Consider the following 20,238-nt stretch of genomic DNA (forward strand, 5'->3'; position numbering starts at 1 on the left):
ATTCTGGCCTGTGGAATGTTGTCCCACTCCTCTTCAATGGCTGTGTAAAGTTGCTGGATATTGGCGGGAACTGGAACACGCTGTCTTACATGTCCATCCAGAGCATCCCAAACATGCTCAATGGGTGACATGTCTGGTGAGTATGCAGGCCATGGAAGAAGTGGGACATTTTCAGCTTCCATGAATTGTATAAAGATTCTTGCGACATGGGGCCATGCTTTATCATGCTGAAACATGAGGTGATGGCGGCGGATGAATGACGACAATGGGCCTCAGGATCTCGTCTCTGTATTTCTGTTCATTCAAATTGCCATCTATACAATGCAATTGTGTTCGCTGTCCGTAGCTTATGATTGCCCATGACATCTGCCTGGAACAGTTGAACTCGGGATTCATCTGTGAAGAGCACACTCTTCTTCAGCGTGCCAGTGGCCATTGAAGGTGAGTACCTGCCCAATGAAGTCGGTTACGATGCCAAACTGCAGTCAGGTCAAGACCCTGGTGAGGACGACGAGCACGCAGATGAGCTTCCGTGAGATGGTTTCTGACAGTTTGTTCAGAAATTCTTCAGTTGTGCAAACCCACAGTTTCATCAACTGTCAGGGTGGCTGGTCTCACATTATCCCACAGGTGAAGAAGCCTAATGTGGAGGTCCTGGACTGGCGTGGTTACACATGGTCTGTGATTGTGTGGCCGGTTGGATGTACTGACAGATTCTCTAAACAACTTTGGAGGTGGCTTATGGTAGAGAAATGAACATTCAATTCTCTGGCAACAGCTCTGGTGGACATTCCTGCAGTCAGCATGTCAACTGCACGCTCCCTCAAAACTTGAGACATCTGTGGCATTGTGTTGTGTGACAAAACTGCACATTTTAGAGTGGCCTTTTATTGTCCTCAGCATAAGGTGCACCTGTGTAATGATCATGCTGTTTAATCAGCTTCTGAATATGCCACACCTTTCAGGTGGATGGATTATCTTGGCAAAGGAGAAATGCTCACTAACAGGGATGTAACAAATTTGTGCACAATTTGAGAAAAATAAGAATTTTGTGCGTATGGAAAACATCTGGGATCTTATATTTCAGCTCATGAAACATGGGACCAACACTTTACATTCGTTTATATTTTAGTTCAGTTTAGTTAACACCTGTAAAGCTGTCTGTTTCCTTTAGGGACAAGGGAGAAAACACAAAAACAGTGGAAATATTGGTATTGTGCAAAAATGTTTTACATTTTAGTCATTTAGCAGATGCTCTTATCCAGAGCGACTTACAGTAGTGAATGCATACATTTCATACATTTTTTCTCTGTACTGGTCCCCCATGGGAATCGAACCCACAACCCTGGCGTTGCAAACACCATGCTCTACCAACTGAGCCACACGGGACCAAAATGTCATCAGTTTGACCAGTTTTAAGGAAATGAAAAGCTGAGAAAACTTGGGTGCATGTTTTATGTGGTTGAAATACTGTCTGCTTGCATAACAAGTGTCAAAGATAAGACAGACACGCATTCACATTTTCTCAAGTGATGCTGAAAGAAAGATTTCATATTTCTCCACTCCTGTTCCCGAGACAAAATTAACATTTTTTGTATCATTTTACTGCAGTTAATATTATTTTACGCTACATGTGAAATTGTATAGGCCTACAGTCAGTGTCCATATTTCAGTTACTATTCCATTTAACCCATATGAATTTAAATTAGGAATATTCTGTTTATTCATGGTTACAGGGATACTTGTAAGCAGGATAACAAAGGTGCATGTAAACAGTTTATCCCGAATACGACCTTAAGCGGGATATGAGCTACTATCCCTAAAACTGTGCGCATATAAACGTGGTCACTATATCCAAATATCTGTTTTTATGGCGTCCCTTGAACATGTGGCATAAAACAACCAATCAACGCTCTTGCGTGATTAAGTTTTGACCTCTGAACTCTGGTCAGCAACAACAGAGTGAAGATGGCGGAGGTTGATTTTGGTGACTGTGAGCTCTTTGAACAATTGGAAGAGAGTATGCCTGTTGCTACTCACATTCGGTTTACGGAGGAGGGTGGAGAGGAAGGCTCTGAGCTCAATGAAAGATTGGAGGAGTGTGAGGAGACAATCCGGAGTCTAATAGAAGAGAATATCCTTGTGTGAGAAGCTAGCGGGTGCTAGCTAGCCACTATGTCTGTGGCCTAACTTTAGCTAGCAAACGAGGCATCTTTATTTCACCGCTCAACCAGTCACTGGTTGGACGTGCCTCTTGACAGCATTTCAGATCACTAACCTGCAAACTATTTAGTCATTGCAGCTAAAAAACATACTAGCTAGAACCCAAGCAAAAAACATCGACAGAAGACTAGGACGCTAACTCCCTAGCCGAATAAACTCAACGATTTACGATGGATTAGAGCGGCAACTAGTGTGGGTGGACTGGAGCGCCGAGATCACATAAAATTAAGTTATCAAAAACGACTGATTTCAGCACCGAAAGAATATCCTGCAATTGCACATAAAACCTTAATTGTATGTGACATCTGACACTCGTCGCCGCTCAAATTCGTTAATCGTGGAGTTGAGTTTAATCTGCTAGTAACTCCCAAATTTGGTGGGGGAATGATAACGTCAGACTAAAACTGTTATATTTAGTCACTCTTGATTAAACACTGCAGGGTTTATGTACAATGTTAGAGGCAGATCCACTTTCCATTCATTCAATTATAAATAGTTTGTGGTTAAAACTGAATAACCTTTTCCAAACAAACTAGCAGATTGGTTGAACTTGCTTGATATCTGTTTTGATCAAAAATGCCACAGTATTATTTTTCTTAACCTATTGTCCACATCAAGAGTTGAAGAGAAAATTGAAAGTTTTCGCAAGGCCAAGGTAAGTTATTGATGCGCTACTCACTACAGGCATAACCTGTGTGTAATGTCCTCATTCAAATGTTTTTCTTCCAGTGGCATTAATGTTGAAAACATCAAGATTGATGGGCCTCTTCTCCAGATCCTTTTCGCAAATAATAGCATCTCAAAGTAGGATTTATTTTTGGTTTCTTAGTAAATTTCTCCAATGATTTTGTAACTTTATTTCTATGTCTATGGGTGTTAACATGTGAACTGTTAATCTTCTTTTCCCAGGCAATGCCGTCAAGAAATTGAAGACTCCATCTGTAGTATTGTTCAGAAACATCAGCAGCAGGGAGAAGTTGAAAAAGGAAATCCCTCCGGCAATGTCAACCCTCAGGTACATTTTCGGATTTGGAGATGGTCTTGCTCAAGCTTCAAAGAAGAAAATATGTTTTACAGGGAAAATATTTCACATCTGTTTCCTTCCACATGCAGTCTTCAAGTTTCATTATGGAAGAAGATCAGAAGACCAAGACCTGTGGCATCAAAAAGATTAAGGAGGCCTTCAGTGTGGGTGTTTGTCATTTAAAAAAAATTAAAAATCTAGGTGTCTGTCCCCTGCATGTCTTGTGAAATGCACCATTTGTATTTGTTTGTCTGGATACATTTCTCTCTTTTTCACAGATGGTTGGAAGTGTCCTGTATTTCACCAGTTTCTGTGTGGACAAACTTGGACAGCCCCTGCTTAATGATAACCCCCAGCAGACAGAAGGATGGGAGGTTCCAAAGTATCCTCAACACTGCTTGCTCTGCTCTCTGTGGACAGCCCTGTGTCCTTCAGTCACTTCTTTTTTCTGTAATGACACATTTCAGTGTAGAATCCAGCTTTATTTGTTGGAGAACGTCAACTGAAAAGAAATCTCACTTTTTGAACCATTATCTTTTCTATCTTTCATTGGGTGTATTAATGTACATGGTAGTCGGTATATGAGTAAAAAAGTGTGCTGTTTTGTTACGCACGTTGAAACTACAGTTGCATCATTTAATTGAGTTTCTTAATTGTTGCAAAGATATCAGCAGGTCTTCAGCCAGGTCATCGCCTTAGATGGACAGGAAGTACAGATGAAAGAAAAAAGGTATAGCAGCGGTTTTGTTTTTTATGCAGGAAATATCTGTACATTTTATTGTTGCTTTTGTGCCTACACTACAGACCTAAGCCTTGTTGTTTCAACTGTGGGTTGGATGGTCATCAACTGCGAGACTGTCCTCAGGTAAGTCTTGAATATCATTTGACTTTAATATGTATCTTATAACATGAAAGTTGTTTACTTACCATGGGCAGACAGAAGAGCTTAAAACCAGGTTTGATACCTGATCAACAGCTCTGTTCATTTCCTCTCTTAGCCAAAGGACATGGCCAGAATCAATGAGAAGCGGAAGGAGTTTTCTCAGGGTAACCAGGGCAACCTGAGCAATCAGCGTTACCATGCTGAGGAAGTGGAGGAGCGATTTGCCAGATACAAACCTGGAATCATGAGGTAAGGCGCATTTGAAATGTCTGAAGGCACTGACACAATAAACTAATTTGTTTTCAGTTATTGCAAGGTCTAAGGGAAGTTGTAGAACTAGGGTTTTTGGTATCACAAATCTGTTACCCTTTGCTTTTTGTTTCTGGCATGGATCAGTGAGGAGCTGATGTCTGCACTGGGAGTTGAAATGAACGCTCTACCCCCTCACATATACCGCATGAGGCGGTTAGGCTACCCACCTGGCTGGCTTAAGGAGGCAGAGATGGAGAATTCAGGTCTCACGCTATATGATGGGAAGGGTAAGAGTTCACCCGGAGAGACCATAACCACTTTACTAAACACTTGCTTTGCAGTTTTTGTTGAATCACTGATCTTTCCTGATTCTTAATTAATATTGGGCTGCTGTGTATTTAAATTGTGTTCACCCTTTCTAGTGTCAAAAGATGGAGAACTAACAGAGGTCGACCATGGACAAAGTATTTCCTATGATGTTTCCAAGCTAGTAGATTTCCCAGGCTTCAACATATCTGCACCACCTAGTGTGAAGGATGTAAGTCTTCTTGAAATCAGTTTGCTGGCCATCATTAGGGTACAAGCATACCGATTTTTGCCACCACTTGTAGACCTTTACAACCAACATTTTCCCCCTGACTTTTAGGACTACAGGCTATATGGTTCTATTCCAATACAGCATAACCATATGAGGCAGAATTTTGCTGACTATCTGTCCAACAATTTTCCAATGGTAACTACAATTCTCCTATTCCACATTTTAATAAATTGTTTGTCCACTGTATGTGTGCACACTATAAACTAATATATTTTGCCAATAGCCTGGTGCCAACTGCAATAAGAGACTGCATGAATCCGAATCAACTCCGCAGCAGACGAAGAAAAGGAGATCTGATGCCAGGAGTTCAGATATGGATGTTGATTCAGGTAGCGGTGTTATTATTCCAGGTGTCTGAATACAATGTATAAACAATTACTCTATTGCAACCAGCAGATAATTCTGCTTTTCACTGTCATGACTGGGCGGTCTGTCTGTTTGCAGAAAACAAAAGTCACTTATGTTGTATGTGTGCAATGGCCTCCCTGCTCTGGCAGTGCATAACGCTTGTCAGTGTCTGTTTCCAGACCAGGATACTACACCCCGCCGCCACCGGAGCTCAGACAGCTTCCAGTTCCAGCCCCCGCTGCCCCCCGACTCACCATCCTTTGGTTCACCTCCTCCCTTACCTCATGGTACACCACCAGCCACTCCCACTCCACCCCCTCTTCCTAAGGGAACACCTCCCCCCACACCCACTAATGGTTCACCGGCTCTACGGGGACGCACTGTGGGAGTGGGTGAGGAGTCTGTAGGTGGGGAGGAGGAAGAGCTGACACTGGAGGAGCTGGAGGAGCAGCAGAGGCTGATCTGGGCTGCATTGGAAAATGCTGACACCACCACCAACAGTGACTCTGAGACACCAGCTGTTGGAACACCCCTCCCCAGCTCACCCAGCGTCTCCACACCTGCCCAAGTCGACACTGAAACTGAGATGGAGGAAGGTGAGGCTGAAGATGAGGAAAAGGAGGGATCTGTGGAGGTTTCCAGCCACAACAGTGATGAGCAGATCAGTGTTGATCCATCTTCTAGCAAATGTCAGGATGATGTTGAAGTTAAAGGCAAGGTGGATGAAGATGAGAGCAGCTTGCTGAAAACACCAGTCCAAGAGGAGAGCCCTATGAGTCCTGAAGCTGCTGCAGATAGAGGCAATGTGCTTGCACAGAGGCCCAGCTTGCTGCAAACACCAGTCCAACAAGAGAGCCGTCAGCCAGACCCCTCAGATCAGGATGCTGTCGAGGGAGATCTGTCTGACTCTGTGGGGAAGGTAACAGCCGTGCCTCACCGGAGTAGGTTCGCACATGGCATTATTCCCTTTGAGGAAACGCCAGAATTCACTGAGGTTGCTGAGGCCACCGGGACATACCTTCGAATCCGAGACTTGCTGAAAGGTTCCCCTCGAAATATGGCGAAGAAAAAGTGAAAAGACTGGCTTGAATTAAAATCCAGGGATTCTTTTGCATAAACACTTTTTATTTTTTTTTATTTTTTAACAAATCTGTGGTATTCATACACTTTTCTTTAAGTGTGCCACAAGTTGGAGCTGAACAGTTTGGTGACTAGTCATTCAAACTTATTTTTAATGGTTTATTTTTTTGGTACCAAAATGAATGTATTTTATGCGTATGAGTTAGCTGTGGTCTATAAAGACGCAAGGTTTTTTAGAATACTTTTTCTTTAAGGAAACCCCATAAGCCAGTTTTGGCGTGTCTGTTTTGCCATTCACATAAAATCATTTTTGTAGCATTGACACCTCCTATATTGCTCTTTTAGGTGTAAAGATAAGATTTTATAAAATGTTTTTCCTCTTCTGTTTTTAACATCGATTGATAATTTTTCTATGACTCTTTGCAGTCTTGGCGCCTCTTCTCATGGTTAAAGTAGCCTCCCATTGGCTACTCCTATCAAATTAGGACATATTCATCTTGATTTTAAGTTCATTTGAAACTTGGTTGGATTGTTGAGGTGATTTTTAACTGGATTATTTTAATTCTATTTTGACACGGGAAGTCGGTGTCTTAATTCAGAATTTCACTACAGCAATATGGCTCTGCTTAATATTGCACGTTTTTAAAAAAAAGTAACAACCATTGTATGTCTTTTTGTCAGCATCATAAACTTGGTTAAGCATCTGGTTATTGCTACTACATAATGGCACTAGAGAGCAGCAAAACCTAATTTGACATTTTCAGGTAACCATATTAAATTTGACTAAGAGCAACTTGTCTACAGAAGTGTCAAAGGAGATCGGCCTACTTACTTGGGGTCAATGGTTTGTTTTCGTTATTCTAAATTGGACTGTAATTGTAGTTTTGCCATTGAATGGCTGAATTAAACGTACACAGTATGTGGGAGGCTGCTTGCAGTATGAATTTCTCATGTTTCTGTTATTAAATAGTGTTCAAGGTTATAAACCATTTGGAGGGCTGATTTTAAGGGCCGTGCCCTGATGGTGCTTGATGGAGACAGGCCAAAATTAGATCTAGAAATGGACTGGTCTAAAGCGTTGTTCCTTTTCTTTACTACCAGCCCTGCTCTAATATAGCCTTTCATAGAATAAATGATTGGTCTGTACAGTATGTGTTTTGGATGGTTGAAATTGTACAACTGTTCTCTCCAGTCAAACCATCTAATAAGTACGTTATTAGAAAAGAACCCAAATCTTACCAGAATTTGAACGGTAAAAGGAAGCAAGTTCCACACAGGGTTTCAAAATCACTACAGGGAATTGCCTATATGGATTTAAAAAAAATATATATTTTACAGAAATGGCATGCTCAAAAAATGTTAATCCGAGCAAATGGTCCTAATTGAAGTGTGTAAATGATTTTTCGTTTTGACAGACGAGCAATAATAATGCAAGTTTAGTAGCTTGTTTAAAAAATATATATATTTAGCAAATGGATCTTATAACCTATTGCGTGTTCGTATAACAATTCTGGTAACTTATTGTTCAATTTGTGGTCTAGTATTAGATTTAAAAAAAATGTACTGTCTAAAGGGGCGAGACCATTTTACGTCATTGCATCACTCAATCAGCACCTCGGTCGGACTCGAAACAGAAGGCTTCGGTTGGGGAGACAACTCAGCAGTGTGTGGGATTGTTTCTATCTAGCTTTTTGTCAAAGAAACGGTTCATACGAGAGTGCCACAGGTAAGGATTGGTGAAAAGACTTGCATCCGCTATCTCACGTTAGCTTTATGGTTAGCCGGGCGGGCCCTCCGCCAGGTCAATGAGCCCACAACAACCCACGGAGGAAAAGGGAGTTGCTAAGCCCATTTTAGCTCACGGCTACATCGTTTAGCCTACTGGAGGTAGAAGCCAAGCCAGCCACTACTACCTGGGCCTTCAAGGTTAGCTAGCTAACAACCGGTAACTAACCACATTTTCAGCATGTTTTGATTTGGAGATTATATGTTAACAGAAGACGTGATTTTATATATATATATTTTTTAACCAGAGATCATAATCGCTAGTTCAAGACCGGTTGTCTGTCAGCGGTGACATTGCTGTACGATTCGGCGTTCGGACCTGTGATTCCGTCTATCAGTAGAACTAGTTAACGTTCGTTTCCTTAGTAACGTTAATGGCAACCCATTGTCAGTGTGCCATGTTTGCGTGGCTTAGGAAAGCTAAAATAGTATGAAAACGTAGCAACTGGGTAGCTAACTTTCGGAACGCCATGTATTTGTCAGTTTTCTCGAAACTTCATGATAGCCTTGCTGCGAGCAGAGACGGGAAAATGTGTCATTAGTTTAATCACTGTTTTCTCAAATGTAATGATAACTTAGTATCGTAGCTAGCGAGCTGAGTTGGCAGGCACAGGCCTGGCAGAGTATAGCTACTAATGTTAGCTAACTCGCTTGTGTAGTTTTTTTGCGAGACGATCTACTAGCAAGTGTTTCAATACATTTAGATTTGGTTAACAATCGAGTTTTCTTCAAGTTCGCATCATAGCACTTTTCGAAGGTACTGTCAAACGATGTCCAGATGTGCCACCTCATCGACCACACTGAAAACAACACACTGGAATGGTAATGCGTCAGTGAGACTATGACACGTGGGAGATGTCCCAGGGAACCGTTCGAATGGACGATCATGAAGAACAACGCAAACTCAACGAACCATATGTCTCTGTCAGCTTGCTTATTTATACCTTGCTAGCTAACTTCAAGGAAATGCTATTCGGTGGTGGAAAAAGTACCCAATGTCATACATGAGTAAAAGTAAAGATACCTTAATAGAAAATTACTCAAGTGAAAGTCACCCAGTAAATTACTACTTGAGTAAGTCAAATTATTTGGTTTTGAATATATAAGTATCAAAAGTAAATGTAACTGCTCAAATATACTTAAGTATCAAAACAAAAAGTGAAAGTATACATTATTTCAATTCCTTACATTAAGCAAACCAGACGGGATGATTTTCTTGGTTTAATGTATGGATAGCCAGGGTCACACCCAACACTCGGACATAATTTACGAACGAAGCATTTGTTTAGGGAGCCTGCCAAATGCGAGTCAGTGGGGATGACCAGGGACGTTCTCTTGATACGAATTGGACCACTCCGGGCCTGCTAAGCAATCAAAATGTAACGACTTTTTGGATGTCAGTGAGAATGTATAGAGTAAAAAGTACATTCTTTTTAGAATGTAGTGGAGTAAAATATTCTGACATGGTAGTGATTAAAATCACTTGATACTTTGTACCTAACCTCAGGTCAAGGTAATCTATTCTATGAATGAATGAATTACATTTTAATGTTCGTGTTAAATCGCCAGTTGGCATCCCATCCCTTACTTATGGGATTAATTGACACACAAACATTAAATTGATTCACAGTGATAATTATTCCTGTGTTTTGGTCAGTGCACACTGCATAAAGAATGAAAATAAATCAGTAGATTATGGTTATCTAAGCAATATTAGTAACTGTGTGTTTCAAGCTTTGATTGCTGATTGGCTGACAGCCGTAGTGTATGAGACCGTATACCACAGGTATCACAAAACATTTCTATTTAGTGTTCTAATTACGTTGGTTAGCAATAAGACACCTCAGGGGTTTGCTATATATGGGGAATGGAGGGGATACTGAGTCAGTTGTCCAACTGAATGTATTCAACTGAAAGGAGTCGTCTACATTTAACCCAACCCTCTGAATCAGAGAGGTGTGGGGGGCTGCCTTAATCGACATCCACGTCTTTGGCGCCCGGTTAACAGTGGGTTAACTGCCTTGCTCGGGCAGAACGACAGATTTTTACCTTGTCAGCTCAGGGATTCGATTCAGCAACCTTCCGGTTACTGGCCCAACGCTCTAACCACTAGGCTACCAGCCACCACATGGCCAATATACCACAGCTAAGGGCTGTGTCCAGGTACTCCGTGTTGCGGCGTGCATAAGAACAGCCCTTAGCCGTGGTATATTGGCCATATACCACACCCCCTCGTGTTATTGCTTAAATAATAACCATAGAGTAGTTAAAATAACAAAAACAAATAAATACAGAAAAATGAAACGGAAGACGTGTGTAAAAATATCTGTGACCTTGACTTGGTTTCAGTGCTTGTTTGACACTGATCATGCTCTCAGTTGAAATTCTTCAGTAATGATTAAATGATAAACCTGTTTGGGTGACATTTGATCATGAAAAACATCTGCCTAGTTTTTGGCCTCATAATTGATAGAGTTCAGCAGAATGGAGAACTTCAGGCTTAGGTTTCTTTTTATGCTTGGATCAAAGTCCACAAACAAGGCTCAAGAAGTTTGACCTCTACTGGTAACAGAAGCAGGTGCACCGCCCAAGGTTTATTTGACCTTACGTTCCTCTGTGTTCTGTGCCAGGCTCGGTGGTGGATCTGACCCTGCTCTCAGCCTCAGGGCTGTACTCTGCAGAGGCAGCCAGGCCCTTATATACTCAGGGGAAAAGAGCTCAGGCAGGTTTTAGGTTGCCAACAGTTAACCTGGTTTCCTCACTTCTTGGGCATCTCAGGTGCCCAACAAGTGAGGACTCTTTGGTATTGGCCCTGCTCTGAAAGCTCATTTGAATTGCTAGACTAGAGAAAGATGAGTAACAGAAAGTGTGCCAGTGAGCTCACCATTTATTATTGAATAATATCTATGGCATTGAGTCTGGTGTTTGACTACCATCTCTGATTTACAGCAAAACCATCAACAAACAATAACATAACATACCACTACAAGAAATTAGTTTACAGTTTAATTGTTTTCACATGAATCTGCTAAATGTTAAAACAAACCAGCCAGGCTTGTTTGATCTCATATTTGTTTAATTTTTTGATCCAAGAAAGTGCTGGTTGTCTTAAACTCCTGCTTTGCTCACTGTACTACTGATATTTCAGAATTTAGTCGATCCCAAACTGAGCTGTCTGATGAGGCTATTGTTTACGATTTAATATGTACGATTTCTATGCCTGCTATGATGAAACTGGCCCTTAAAAAATAACAGTTATTTGGTATTACAAGTAAACCCAACAATGCTTTTTGAATGTCCTAAAGTTGTCTTTTTTAAAGTACAGTCAACGCTGGAGGAAAAATGTGTCTGTATTGATGAGCCTATTTCACAACCAAACCATGAAAACAAACTTAGATTTTTTTTTTTTGGGGGGGGGGCATTAGGCCTAACTCAACTCTAGCTCTAGAAGACAAGTGCTGAACCAGGCTGGTTGTGTTCGTGTTGGCCTATCAGAGGTTGTAAGTGGGGAGGTATAGGTATTGGGGGTGGCAGGATCCTGCCTTTTTGTTAACAGCTAATGAAGTGTCTGTGCTCCGCACACCTTCTGCTGCCATCACTAAGGGGGCTATATAATGACCCCCAGTAGATGTTCCTCAAAGAGAAGAGCTGGAGCATGTCTTTAGTGCGTTCAATATGTGGTGGGGGGCAGCAGGGGTGTGTGTAATTCGAATGTGTGATGTGTTGTTCACACTTTCTACAGTCGAACAGTGTACAATATTGGGAAGCGATTTGAGGGAGGACAGGGACATAGTAGGCCTTATGATTGGGCAAATTACCAAGAAAACCTATGAGAGTGCAGATGGCACACAGCTCAGCTCCTTCCATTGTTTGTGATTATAGCCACTCGCTCGGGCAGGCTCTTCAAGAGATGTGGCAGGTGCCAAGGCTCTTCTTTAGGCTAAGCCTGCCCACTGGCTGGTGCACAAGTCAAGACTAGTCAAGTGCTATTCAATAGCTGTCTTTTAGACCAAGAGCCATGAGTCCCATGCTGAGTGTCCCTGCATGTCCCTGAATCTCTTTTTCAGCATGCAATTGTTAACCACACAAAGCATATAGGGCACATTGTTTTTTCTGCACATTGATTTCCCACAGCTTCATGTTTGTTACAGCACCCCACAGAATAAAGTAGTACTAACATGGTTATAGTATTGTAACAAGTTATAGTTACAAAGAAAATATGAGGTTATTTGCCCTGATATTCTTTCATTCCGTTATAGGCCTAATTATATTCTTGGTCTTTTCTTTGGAGGGAAATCGGGCAGGAATCTGCATCAATACACTAGCAACACTGGCATTTCCATTGAGACAATGATGGGAAGAACGGCTTGCTTAGTAAAAGGTTGACGGGACAGCCCATTTCATTGCTATTGTGGTGCATCTAATGCAGAGAAAAGTTGGACTGTGTTAGATTTAAAATTCCTGCTAGAACTTTTATTATTATTTTCACTTAGCCTACATTATATTGGACCAGGTTGGTTAGGCAAGTAGTCTTGTCTGATTCTTGTACATTCTACAACCACAGTCTGTTGTAGGATTGAATATTTTCCTTGTATTTAAAAAATGTTCCATCCCGAGAATAAATGTATTTTCTCCATGGTAACCCGGTATTTCCCGCTGAAACCGGAAGTGTCATTCAAAGCATTATAAAGCATATAAATAGGCCTGTGTCTGGATTTGATAAGAGCTTTGATCGAAAATGTAAGACTTACTCTACCTGATGCTGATGAGCAAGACGTTAAAGACATTTTAAGGAGCCCTAGCCCAAATTATCATGCCGTGATCCAACACATATGATATAGGCTGTTGCACATTACACAACTAGCTATATGCTCTCTTGGGTAAATAAATGAAACTAGCTCCTGTAGGCTAATCTTTTTTAATGTAAATTGTATTGCTGTGCTGTATTATATGGACTGGAATTACGTACATCGTTCAAACCATGTTAAAGCAGAGAACATGGGATTATAGTGCAGCACATGTAGCCTACAAAGTTACAAGTATAGGCTAGCAAATTAGATTTTCATTTTGAAATATAATAGGGCCTATTTGTATAATTAATAGGCTGACTCATACACAACATGACCAAAAATATGTGGACACTTGCTCGTCGAACATCTCATTCCAAAATCATCGGCATTAATGTGGAGTTGGTCCCCCCTTTGCTGAAATAACAGCCTACACTCTTCTGGGAAGGCTTTCCACTAGATGTTGGAACATTGCTGTGGGGACTTGCTTCCATTCAACCACAAGAGCATTAGTGAGGTTGGGTACTGATGTTGGGTGATTAGGCCTGGCTCGCAGTTGACTTTCCATTAAATCCCGAAGGTGTTCGATGCGGTTGAAGTCAGGGCTCTGTGCAGGCCAGTCAAGTTCTTCCACATAGATCTCAACAAAATTTCTGTATGGACCTCGGTTTGCGCATGGGGGCATTGTCATGCTGAAACAAGAAAGGGCCTCCGCCAAACACTACAGTTGGCACTATGCATCTGCCAAACCCACAATCTTCAGTTGGACTGCCAGATGGTGAAGGGTGATTCATCACTCCAGACAACGCGTTTCCACCGCTCGCTCTCTTTACACCACTCCAGCCGATGCTTGGAATTGCGCATGGTGATCTTAGTCTGGTCACGGAAACCCATTTCATGAATTTCCCGACGAACAGTTCTTGTGCTGACGTTGCTTCCAGAGGCAGTTTGGAACCCGGTAGTGAGTGTTGCAACCGAGGACAGACAACTTCTACATCCTTTAGCACTCGGCGGTTCCATTCAGTGAGCTTGTGTGGCCTATCACTTCGCGGCTGAGCCGTTGTTGCTCCTAGACATTTTTACTTCACAATAACAGCACTTACAATTGACCAGTGCAGCTCTAGCAGGGCAGAGATTTGAGGAACTGACTTGCTGGAAAGGTGGCAGCCAATGACAGTACCTGTGATTTCTATTGGCTGCTACTGTATTTAACATTCAGAAACAAGAGCTTGCGTACCTCTTCAAATAGTATATTGGTATAAGAAATGCAAAAAACATTTATGTCCAGCAAGCTATTCTAGTCTATCTTTTCCTACATGGGACTCCAAGAGCTAAGGAGCGACACCAGCGATGGCTCAGGTGCGTATTGTGCAAGAGACGGAGGCTATAAGTTAGAAGCTTATTATGTATAACCCATCATTAATTACCTAAATATAAGGCTAATACTGCATTGAACGTATTACCTGAAAGAGGTAGGCTAGGACATTGATATATATATACTGCTCAAAAAAATAAAGGGAACACTTAAACAACACATCCTAGATCTGAATGAAATAAATAATCTTATTAAATACTATTTTCTTTACATAGTTGAATGTGCTGACAACAAAATCACACAAAAATAATCAATGGAAATCCAATTTATCAACCCATGGAGGTCTGAATTTGGAGTCACACTCAAAATTAAAGTGGAAAACCACACTACAGGCTGATCCAACTTTGATGTAATGTCCTTAAAACAAGTCAAAATGAGGCTCAGTAGTGTGTGTGGCCTCCACGTGCCTGTATGACCTCCCTACAACGCCTGGGCATGCTCCTGATGAGTGGCGGATGGTCTCCTGAGGGATCTCCTCCCAGACCTGGACTAAAGCATCCGCCAACTCCTGGACAGTCTGTGGTGCAACGTGGCGTTGGTGGATGGAGCGAGACATGATGTCCCAGATGTGCTCAATTGGATTCAGGTCTGGGGAACGGGCGGGCCAGTCCATAGCATCAATGCCTTCCTCTTGCAGGAACTGCTGACACACTCCAGCCACATGAGGTCTAGCATTGTCTTGCATTAGGAGGAACCCAGGGCCAACCGCACCAGCATATGATCTCACAAGGGGTCTGAGGATCTCATCTCGGTACCTAATGGCAGTCAGGCTACCTCTGGCGAGCATATGGAGGGCTGTGCGGCCCCCCAAAGAAATGCCACCCCACACCATGACTGACCCACCGCCAAACCGGTCATGCTGGAGGATGTTGCAGGCAGCAGAACGTTCTCCACGGCGTCTCCAGACTCTGTCACGTCTGTCACGTGCTCAGTGTGAACCTGCTTTCATCTGTGAAGAGCACAGGGCGCCAGTGGCGAATTTGCCAATCTTGGTGTTCTCTGGCAAATGCGAAACGTCCTGCACGGTGTTGGGCTGTAAGCACAACCCCCACCTGTGGACGTCGGGGCCTCATACCACCCTCATGGAGTCTGTTTCTGACCGTTTGAGCAGACACATGCACATTTGTGGCCTGCTGGAGGTCATTTTGCAGGGCTCTGGCAGTGCTCCTCCTGCTCCTCCTTGCACAAAGGCGGAGGTAGCGGTCCTGCTGCTGGGTTGTTGCCCTCCTACGGCCTCCTCCACGTCTCCTGATGTACTGGCCTGTCTCCTGGTAGCGCCTACATGCTCTGGACACTACGCTGGCAGACACAGCAAACCTTCTTGCCACAGCTCGCATTGATGTGCCATCCTGGATGAGCTGCACTACCTGAGCCACTTGTGTGGGTTGTAGACTCCGTCTCATGCTACCAGTAGAGTGAAAGCACCGCCAGCATTCAAAAGTGACCAAAACATCAGCCAGGAAGCATAGGAATTGAGAAGTGGTCTGTGGTCCCCACCTGCAGAACCACTCCTTTATTGGGGGTGTCTTGCTAATTGCCTATAATTTCCACCTGTTCTCTATTCCATTTGCACAACAGCATGTGAAATTTATTGTCAATCAGTGTTGCTTCCTAAGTGGACAGTTTCATTTCACAGAAGTGTGATTGACTTGGAGTTATATTGTGTTGTTTAAGTGTTCCCTTTATTTTTTTGAGCAGTATATATATATATATATATATATATATATATATATATATCAATCAATCTAGAACAGGATTATCTGTTTGAATGGAATTGATGGAAAGAAAGACTGCGAGAGGGTGCTCACGCGGTGCACTGACTTAAACCAACGGTATTCGAGTGATAGTTTTTTTATTTTTATTGCAGCTGCAGTGTTTTAAAACAGCCTATCTTTACAATGAAAATTAAGTGATCCCTGAAAGCCGGATGGAGATGGGTCAATTAAACGTGCATTCAGACTTTATATTATGAACTATGCTGCAGCAAATGTAGGCCGACCTGTAGCAAAGAGAGACCATGGTAAGATGATAGATCTACATGGATTGTGAACTGCGCTCCAATCTGAGATGGTCTGTACCTACCCTGAGTTTTGTTGTTCCATCATGCAGAGGCCGTAGAGAAGCCAGATTTAGACATTGGATATAATTTAACGCTTCCATTACACGCCATGCTGTTCCTATAAATATTTTATTATAATTTACCGGTTTCTACAGTTATTTATCCCGTGAAAAGAGAGTGGTTTTGTGCTGTAAATCTCAGTAACCGGGTTCCTGCCATTCAACCCTAGTCTGTAGTACCAAGTGGTTAAATACTCTTTTCAAGATTTATGCCCTGAGACAAGTAACTGTTTACAAGTGCATCCATTTCTCTGAGAAAGTGAATTACTCTTTTTGCCCTTCATGAAGGGAATGGGGAAGTGGAGGGTACAGTGCATTGCAATTATTCATAATAAGCAAATTAGAGGTGTCATTTAGTGAGACTTTTTCACCACTGATGTCAGAAAAAGTATATTGTACAGTGAAAAATGCAAGGTCCTTTGCCTTTTTCTTGCATTCAGAGAACTAACTAACTGTCAGAGCGATGCTTCCCTACTGTGCATGGTTTAGCTAAGCCAGATATGCTGTAGATAAGCTCCTGCAACAAGTAATCATACATGGAAGTCGATTATCTCTGTTTTGGGCCCTCAAATCAGTTTCAGAAGTAAATTTAATTTACAGAACACGTCCTCTTCCAGTCCCCACCCATTTCATGTATCCCAACAGAGCACCAAGGTTATGTTTATTTTTACAGTGCCGTCTTCATTGAAAAACTATTTGGAAGTACAATTGAATGTTGGACCAGCAAGCTATCTGATTTTGGATATCTCCTAAATTTACAGCATGCACTGGTGGAGTTCGTTGTGTAAATTCATAATAAGTGCTTTACTTTCCGCAGGTGGCATGTGAACCCAGTGCCATAGGAAACATGTAATGAGACACTAAAATACAAAATGTCTGCACACTACAGGAAGGGGGTCAAACAAGCGGTTCAGCAAATGATCCTGGTTTGAAAGTAAGTTTAAATTTAAACAAATCAAAGTTAATTCATTTAAATTAACCTGTATGGGAATTATTTTAATGAAAATACCCTGACTAGTAACCTAGTTTAAGAAGTTGGTATGGTAACTTTTCCATAGTACCATGTCATTTTGCACATTCATCACTAGGATATGTGAATTGCCCAAAACCTGCATTGACAGAACATTGGTGTTTGGCTGCCTTCCTAACGAGAGATTAGAGTGGGAGTCAGGAGCAAAGGATTAGGCCTACCATTACCAGCTGACTACACCAGGGATAAACTGAAAGCTGAGAACATTCTCTCACTTTCATAGGCACAAGACGTCCACAGTTTCTAAATGTAAGGCTCAGGTTTCAAATCTAGAAATTGCTGGTCTATTTGGGAAAGCAAGTTGACTTTAGCATTTTCCAAACATTGCTATGGATTCAAGACATAAGAAGTTTGCAACGCAATGTACAAGACGTAGTCATGTTTTTGGGGAGGTTGTTTTTTGTTTAATACTGTTACAGCTTTGAAAATGTAGGCCTAGACATTTGGGGTAAAGTGGCTCTTTTTTTATTTGTTATAGAGTAGACAGATAGTGAGTACATAGTGAACTTATCTTAAATAGAACAGGCACAACAATAGATAGACCCCTCTACTCTTTCTATGTATCCTCTCATTATTCGCTGCCACAAAGATATCAATAATTTCTGTGATTTTTCCTTGAGGGCCTGTGCTCGTCCTCCTGACCTCGGGGCACTAATCAGTGTCATTCAAAGACACAGCGAGGGAAAACTGGAGTGCTGCATGGAAACTGGGTCAATGCTGCTGACTCACCCTTTATTCTGTGCTGCTGAGAGATCTATTTTGGCATTCAGGCAGATGTGTGTTTGTGTGTGAGAGAGCGCTCGATAGATCTAGGCTTTTGTGTCGGTGACTTAGCTGCAAGATCTATTTTGAATTATTTTAGTTAGCAGTTTTCCGTTATGCAAGGCGACTTGATAATGTTAGATGCTCTCACTCAGAGGGCTGGCAGCATAATAGTCAGGGAAATGGATGTAGGAAGTTGGAACTATTCCATTACGGATGTTGCCTCACCTTATAGCCTAAACAGTACGCCAGATGTAGAATGGTTGTGTAGGCAATGGGGTCCTATTGGATGACATTCTGTAGGACCACATACCCCCTACTACTACAATAGTACATAGTTTGTGTTGCAATAGCAGCAGTACTGCAGTAGTGTGTGGTTGACCTCCAGTGGTAAGGTGGTAACTTGATATGTGCAGGCTGGAGGCTCACTGCCCTAACCTTGCTGTCCACCTGCTGCTCTGTCTCTTAACCACAGGCGTTATTTCAAGGCTTTGGAGTTCCTAACTTGGTGCAAGTCTTAGCAGACTGTCAATAAAATTCAGTCTGACCTACCTTCAGTACCACACATGTTTCCACTCCCGGGCCAACGGCTTCACCAAAGGCTAACTGCTAGCTTGCTTGCCCCGGTCTGCTAACTGCTAGCTTGCCTGACCCGGTCCGCTAACTGCTAGCCCCGGTCTGCTAACTGCTTGCTTGCTAACCCGGTCTGCTAACTGCTAGCTTGCCTGCCCCGGTCCGCTAACTGCTAGCCCCGGTCTGCTAAGTGCTTGCTTGCTAACCCGGTCTGCTAACTGCTAGCTTGCCAGCCCCGGTCTGCTAACTGCTAGCTTGTTTAGCCCTGGCCTACTAACTGTTAGCTTGTTAGCAACGGCCTGCTAACTGTCTGAATCGCCGTGTCCCCAGTCAGCCCAACCACTCACTGGACCCATATGTTCACTTGGCTACGCATGCCTCTCTCTAATATCAATATGCCTCGTCCATTACTGTCCTGGTTAGTGATTACTGTCTTATTTCACTGTAGAGCCTCTAGCCTGGCTCAATATGCCTTAACCAACCATGTTGTTCCACCTCCTACATATGCGATGACATCACCTGGTTTAAACGTCTCTAGAGACTATATCTCTCACATCATTACTCAATGCCTAGGTTTACCTCCAATGTACTCACATCCTACCTTACCTTTGTCTGTACAAAATGCCTTGAATCTATGCTATCGTGCCCAGAAACCTGCTCTTTTTACTATCTGTTCCGAACGTGCTAGACGGCCAGTTCGTATAGCCTTTAGCCGTACCCTTATCCTACTTCTCCTCTGTTCCTCTGGTGATGTAGAGGTTATTCCAGGTCCTGCAGTGCCTAGCTCCACTCCCCAGGTGCTCTCATTTGTTGACTTCTGTAACCGTAAAAGCCTTGGTTTCATGCATGTTAACATTAGAAGCCTGCTCCATAAATTAGTTTTACTCACTGCTTTAGCACACACTGCCAACCCAGATGTCTTAGCCGTGTCTGAATCCTGGCTTAGGAAAACCACCAAAAACCCTGAAATCTCCATTGCTAACTATAACATTTCCCGCCAAGGTAGAACAGCCAAAGGGGGCGTTGTTGCAATCTACTGCAAAGATAGCCTGCAGAGTTCTGTATTACTATCCAAGTCTGTACCCAAACAATTCGAGCTTCTACTTCTAAAAATTCACCTTTCCAGAAACAAGTGTCTCACTGTTGCCGCTTGCTATAGACCTCCCTCTGCCCCCAGCTGTGCCCTTGATACCATATGTGAATTGATTGCCCCCCCCCCCCATCTATCTTCTGAGCTCGTGCTACTAGGTGACCTAAACTGGGACATGCTTAACACCCCGCCCATCCTACAATCTAAGCTTGATGCCCTCAATCTCACACAAATGATCAATGAACCTACCAGGTACAACCCCAAATCCGTAAACACGGGCACCCTCATAGATGTCATCCTAACTAACTCG

General features: G+C 42.5%; 2 protein-coding genes across 10 annotated transcripts in view; both read left to right on the forward strand.

Moving 5' to 3' along the window:
* Positions 1-1,948: 1,948 nt before the first annotated feature.
* Positions 1,949-7,348, forward strand: LOC106585281 (zinc finger CCHC domain-containing protein 8). Its single transcript, XM_082968376.1, has 14 exons — positions 1,949-2,144; positions 2,774-2,878; positions 2,953-3,027; positions 3,133-3,238; positions 3,337-3,411; positions 3,526-3,629; positions 3,912-3,977; positions 4,052-4,112; positions 4,246-4,379; positions 4,527-4,669; positions 4,805-4,920; positions 5,029-5,115; positions 5,204-5,309; positions 5,508-7,348. Exons 1-14 carry the CDS (start codon positions 1,969-1,971, stop codon positions 6,401-6,403), a joined length of 2,250 nt encoding a protein of 749 aa, XP_082824502.1. The 5' UTR covers positions 1,949-1,968; the 3' UTR covers positions 6,404-7,348.
* Positions 7,349-7,991: 643 nt separating this feature from the next.
* Positions 7,992-20,238, forward strand: part of LOC106585282 (CAP-Gly domain-containing linker protein 1) — a 49,800-nt gene continuing 37,553 nt past the window's right edge. For 6 of the 9 annotated variants that reach the window (XM_014171342.3, XM_082968559.1, XM_082968558.1 and 3 more), the window contains exon 1: positions 7,992-8,134. The gene's annotated coding sequence lies outside the window, so the exon portion shown is untranslated. Of the gene's footprint in view, positions 8,354-17,290; positions 17,408-20,238 lie in introns of all 9 variants that reach the window. The other 3 variants (XM_082968553.1, XM_082968554.1, XM_082968555.1) reach the window with 3 other exon arrangements.

The sequence above is a fragment of the Salmo salar genome, chromosome 24 (assembly GCF_965601325.2).
Source record: "Salmo salar chromosome 24, fSalSal1, whole genome shotgun sequence".
In the NCBI taxonomy this organism is placed as follows: domain Eukaryota; kingdom Metazoa; phylum Chordata; class Actinopteri; order Salmoniformes; family Salmonidae; genus Salmo; species Salmo salar.